The sequence below is a fragment of the Belonocnema kinseyi genome, chromosome 1 (genome assembly GCF_010883055.1).
Source record: "Belonocnema kinseyi isolate 2016_QV_RU_SX_M_011 chromosome 1, B_treatae_v1, whole genome shotgun sequence".
NCBI classification, from domain to species: Eukaryota; Metazoa; Arthropoda; class Insecta; order Hymenoptera; family Cynipidae; genus Belonocnema; species Belonocnema kinseyi.
The window spans coordinates 125,198,149-125,204,148 of NC_046657.1; the positions used below are offsets into that span (position 1 = coordinate 125,198,149).

Sequence of the window (6,000 nt, forward strand, 5' to 3'; positions counted from 1 at the left end):
GGTGCAAGGACACACATGAAAGTCCCTGGAGTCGTGAAACTGACTCCTAGAAGCATAGAATAACTCGCAAACAATTACCAGAGTCATGAACGAATTAAGGAACAGCTATAGAGGCGCCTTCAAGGATATAAGGAATTCTCCCTTTTTATTAGTCTGTCTTTTCTTCTCATCACAAGACATCAATCGCTTTTTTCTTCGAGAAAACAATCCAATTATACTACTACTGCAAGGATTCTAAAAGACTCTGAGGCTTAAAAGGAATAAGAAGTTCTTTTATTGACTTTATCTAAATAGAATATTCTTTTGTTACACTTTTCTAGAATTTTCTGGGACTGAATAAAGTGTTCCAGGACTGCTATAAAAGTTACAGGGTTATTTGGAAGAGATTTGAAAGTCCTAGGGTATTCTGTGACATTATAGAGGGCACTAATCTAATTTGAAAGTAATCTAAAGTGTTCCGCAGCGCTCTGGGACTATATTTTAGAAACAAGAAAGTTCCGGCACTGCCTTGTTGATTCTGGAGTACCTTTGGATTGACTAAAATTCGTTGGTATTTTGTGAACTCTAGGGTGATTTCAAACTGCTTTGATAGTTCTGGAGATCTTCGGGTCTGACTAAAAGGTTTCGAGCCTGTTGCGAATGTTCTACAGTATTCTGGGACTTTGAGGAATTAATATTTTCTAACTGAACTTGCTAGATCACTTAGGAACTAAATAGAAGCTTCTGGGACTGCTGCAAATGTTATAGGAAACTTTGCGACTTATTTGTGGGATTATCTGCAGGGTAATTTGGAACTGATCTGATGGTTCGGGGGTGCTCTGAGTACTTTGGGACTCTCTTAAAGGTTTAGGGACTATATCTTAGGTACTGACGCTTCAAAAACTACTTTGAAGATTCGGCAGTACTTGAATACTGAGAAAAAGATTTTGGGACTGCTCTAAAAGTTCTAGGGTACTCTTGGACTTCGGAAAGTATTTAAGGACTACTCTAAAGATTTTACAGTCCTCCGGGATATAAAAGTACTAAGTTCTTCATAGAACTTTCGACGGTCATCTGAAACTAATGCAAAATGAAAATCCAGACTTTGAAAGTACTAGGTTGATCTGGGATTACTGTAAAGGTTGTAGGGTACTTTAGTGTTAAATAAAAAATTCTAATAATCTTATGGTCCTAATCGAAAGAATTATAGACTATTTGGGTGCTTTGCGGATTTTCTGGCACTGCTTTGATGATTCTAGAATACTTTGGGACTGACCAAAAATCTTCGGAAATATTTAAAAAGGTCTAGTTTGCTAGGCCACTATCTGAAAGATTCTAGGTATGCTTGGGACCAGCATAAGGGTTCTCAAATATTCTGGGACTTGAAAGTACGAGGACCTCCTGGACAAAACCTTCTTTATTCTTCTGGGACCAAACGTTTCTGTTGTTCTGTTATTTTTAGAAACTTAAAAAGACTACGAATTCTTCTTCTCTTAGGTTATAGTTAACACGTATCTTGAAGAATCCACAACGGATGAATTTTGTTGAAACTGGGTCTGGTGGGGGGCGGGAGGGAAGGCCCACATAAAAGCTGTATGCTTGGTTTCTACAAGTGGGTGTGAAGCGTAAAATTAGCGTTTCAAATAGCCTCAGGCCGATGCACTGCAGATTGCTGGTATCCTTGCTGAGGTCGGACGGGACTCGTCGAAGGTCGTTGCCTGCTCCATATACCCGGTGTCTTAGGAACAATATTCATGAGCTTTTGATGCAATTTTAAATTTAAGAGCATGTGCTACTCAGAAAATTATCGATTTTACCAGTTTTAGGTTTCCCCGGCTTTTTCCCTAGAATAATGAATATTTTGTCGAAAAATTTTAATTTTGCTCAATTTGATTGTGTGTATTTGGAGGTTATGTGTGTTACATTTCTTTCCCATTCTTATTTTTGAGTGCTATCGACAGCATCAGTACAACAGAGGCTTACATTATCGAAATGACAGAGAGCTGAGAAATGATCCCAACCTCAAAATAGTGCACATGTATACAATTTTTATTTAGCACAATAAATTTTTTTATTATCCTTCAAAAAAGAGTCCCGGGACGTCCGTTATGATATTTTATAGCATCTCCAAATTCAGCTTTAAAAACTTTTCATTTTTGTGGCAAAAATCCGGAGGAACTGTACCCGATTGACCACACGACGAAGTATCACATGCCCTCAAAGAATACCTATTCCTTTTCAATAACATTAATATTATCGATTTTTAACCTGTATTACTAGATATTTGAATTTCGCGCTAAAAAATTGTCCGCTAGGGTTGGTACATAACTTCCCACTGTTTTGATTGGATACGATCAAACCGGAACTAGAAGTGATGCAAAACCGCGTGCAATTTTCAAAACAAATTTTACAATCAATTGACAATTTTCAAGAATAAAATGAGGAAGAAGATAGCATGAAACGTTAACATATCAGAACTGTATGAAATATATGAAAATAGAAATATTTTGAAACAAACAAGAAACTATTCCATTTTGTGTTTAAAAGTTGTTTTTTTTTTTAGCTGAAAATTCAGCTTTTTGATGGAAATTCGACTTTTTTAGAAGACAATTTTTTTTGTATATAATTCATTTCTCTGGTGGAAAGTTCAATTATTTTGTTGAAAATTACTTTTTTGGGTTGAAAATATATGTATTTTGAAGAAAATTAATGTTCGTGGTTTAAAATTCATCTTTTTGGTTGAAAATTTGTTGTTTTTTTTCAAAGAAAATTAATATTTGTAGTCCATTATATTTTTGCTTCAAAAGTCATATTTTTTAGTTGAAAATTTAACTATGTGATTGAGAATTAATGTATTTTGTCAAAAGATAATTTTGTTGTTAAAAATTAATTTTTGTGGTTGAAAATTCGTCTTTTCTTGGTAAAAAATGAATGTTCTAGGCTACAAATGACTTTTTTTTTGGTTGAATATTCAGCTTTTTAGTTTAAAATTTAACATTTTGATTCTAATTTCACCATTTTTTAAGAAGTTGAACTATGTATTTGGTTAAAAATTCTGGTTTTGGGGTAAATATTTGTCATTTTAATTGAAAATGTACCTTTTTCTGTAAAAAATTGATCTTCCTTCTTGAGAGTTCGTACGTTTTGTTAATGATACGTCTTTTTTTGTAAAAATTTTATATTTTTGGTTCAAAGCTTAAACAATTTGTTAAACACGCATTTTTTGTATAAAAAAGCATAATTTGCATAAAAAAATTTTTTTGTCGAAAATTAATTTTTTAAATAATTGATAATTGATCTTTTTCAGTTAAAAATTCAGGTATTTTGTTGAAAAATTGTCTTTTTTGGTTAAATAAGTTTTGAATGCTTAGAGGAAAACAACGTACCAAATGCATAGGACAAAATTTTAATTCAAATTCCTCTTTTTTCTCGAAGATTTAGTAGAAACATTTTTTTATTCAATATTTTTAAATTTGAAATTGAACTTTTTCGTTGAAAATCGACGTTATCGGTTGAAAATTAATTTTCTTACTAAAGAAATGTACTATTTCACCTTTGGCTTATAATTTAAAATTTACCTTATTTTTAGTTGATAATTCGACTTTCTTGATAGAAAATTAATCTTTTTGGTTCAAGATTCATCATATTAGTAGAAAAATATTTTTTTAATTGAAAATTAATTTTCTTAAATCAAATATAAATATTCCATTTTAGGTTGATAATTTAACTTTTTTTGTTAAAAATTCATGTACTTTGTTAAAAATGCGTCTTTTTTGGTGGAACATTAATATTCTTGTTAAAAATGTATTTCGTTGATTGAAAATTTTATTACTTCGTTGCAAAGTAATTTTTTTTACAAAAATGATTTTTTTGTTTGTTAAAAACTCAACTATTTTGTTGAAAATTCTTCGTTTTTAGTTGAAAATAATTTTGATAACTAAAAATTAACGTACTCACTTCTTGGTTGAAAATTAATATTTCTTAGTTGAAAATGTAACTATTAAAATAAAAATCCACGTATTTTGTAGAAAATTAATGTTTGTGGTTGAAAATTCATCTTTTTAGTTGAATTTGCTTCTTTTTTTGTAATAATATAATATTTTCAGTCTATTTCATTTTTGGCTTAAAAATTATATATTTCAGTCGAAAATTTAAACTATTTGATTAAAAATTAATGTAATTTGAGAAAAGTTCATTTTTTCTTGAAAATACATCTTTGTAGTAGAAAATTCTTCCTTTTGTTTGAAAATTCGTTTTTTTTGTATAATATGAATATCCTTAGCCTATTCGATTTTTGGTTTAAAAATGATTTTTTTTTTAGTTAAAAATTTAATTGAAAAAAACGATTGGATTGAAAATTAATTTATTTGGTCAAAAGTTAATTTTTTGTAGAAAATTAATCCACGTGGTTGAAAAATCATCTTTTTGGTTGAAAATTGGTCTTTTTTGGTAGAAATTTAGTCTTTTTGATTGAAAATTCTTCTTTGTGGATAGAAATTCAACTATTTGGTTAAAAAATCATTTTTTCGGGGAGAAAAATTTATAATATTTGTTGAAAAATAACCTTTTTGTTTAAAAATTTATGTATTTTGTTGAAGATTAAACTCTTTTCTAGAAAATCAATCTCTTTGATTGTAACTACACCTTTTTTGTTAAAATTTAAGCTAATAATTTTTCTACTAGAGAAATGTACTATTTCACCTTTGGTTTGAAACATAAAATTTACCTTATTTTTAGCAGAAAATTCGAGCTCCTTGGTAGAAAAATAATCTATTTCGTTGAAGATTCATCATATAAGTATAAAGTTAATTTTTTTCCTTGAAAATTAATTTTCTTAAATGAAAATATAACTATTCCTTTTTTGGTTGAAAATTTATCTTTCTTAGTTAAAAATTCATGTATTTGGTTGAAAAATCGTATTTTTTGGTAAAAAAAATATTGTTCTTGTTTGAAGACTCACCTATTTGGCTTAAAGTAATTTTTTGTTGAAGATTCACCATTTTAATTACCACACGGTTTATGAGTGTATTATCAATTAAACGTGATTGCATATCAAAATTTCGCGCCCTTTATGAGGACTTCTGGTTCCAGACTAATCGCAATGCGCAGTGACAAGTGTAGGGGATTTCCCGCGTGGGCGGGAAATTTGAATTTAAATTTCGTGAAGTACTGTATAATGAGTCTTTCTTGCTGTATACAATATTTAAAAATCGTTTTTTGTGTTAAATAAGTTTTGTAATACCTATATTTTAATATTAATCATACTGTTTTTAAAATATTCGATAGATTCATATAATAAAGTGTGGGATTGTTTCTTGTTCCAGGAGGACGGTGGGATCGAATATTTTAACACGATAGTGGTGCAGCCACACCTGAAACTTGTCACGAATCAGGGCAGAGGTTTTCACGTTAGATGCCGCTATCAGACTCGAGACAAAGTCATTACGAACGACCAGGCTCAAACCGCCATGCTCCAATCACTGCCCCAGCAGGTATTCATTTAAATAATTTGAATAAATTAACATTTTTTATATTTAATATGTACTTTATCAGTTTAATTTTGAAATTTTTTTTTTAATTTTAATATTTTTTAGTCGATGACGCCCATGCCAGGGTGCACGATGAAGATTTTCAACGGCGATCCAACGAGGCATCGGGTCGCAGAAAACGTAAAAATCGGGGATCCCCTGACTTTAGTTATAAGCATCGACAAGCAAGATTTGTTTGGACTCAGAATTTCGGACTGTTTGGTTCGAGATGGCCTCGGATGGGGTGAACAACGTCTCATTAATTATAACGGGTAAGTTATTTTTCAAGAATAATTTGGAAAAAGAAATTTGAGAAAAATTAATAAAATAAGAGTGAAAAAAAATTAAAGCAAGTAAAATTATGATTGAGAAAGTATATTAGAATCGTCGCTAATACGAGGGTGAATTGATAAGTTTCCGGCCTGACCAAGAAAAACAACGTTTTTAAGAATTTTTTTTTTTATTTCTCAACATAATCTCCTCCAAGGCTGAT

General features: G+C 30.4%; 1 protein-coding gene across 3 annotated transcripts in view; it reads left to right on the top strand.

Annotated features, from left to right (window-relative positions):
* Positions 1-6,000, top strand: part of LOC117167373 — a 209,052-nt gene that overhangs the window by 188,183 nt on the left and 14,869 nt on the right. For all 3 annotated transcript variants that reach the window (XM_033352261.1, XM_033352254.1, XM_033352269.1), the window contains 2 exons: positions 5,304-5,471; positions 5,574-5,779. In XM_033352261.1, the coding sequence (XP_033208152.1) occupies positions 5,304-5,471; positions 5,574-5,779 (374 nt within the window). The remainder of the gene's footprint in view (positions 1-5,303; positions 5,472-5,573; positions 5,780-6,000) is intronic.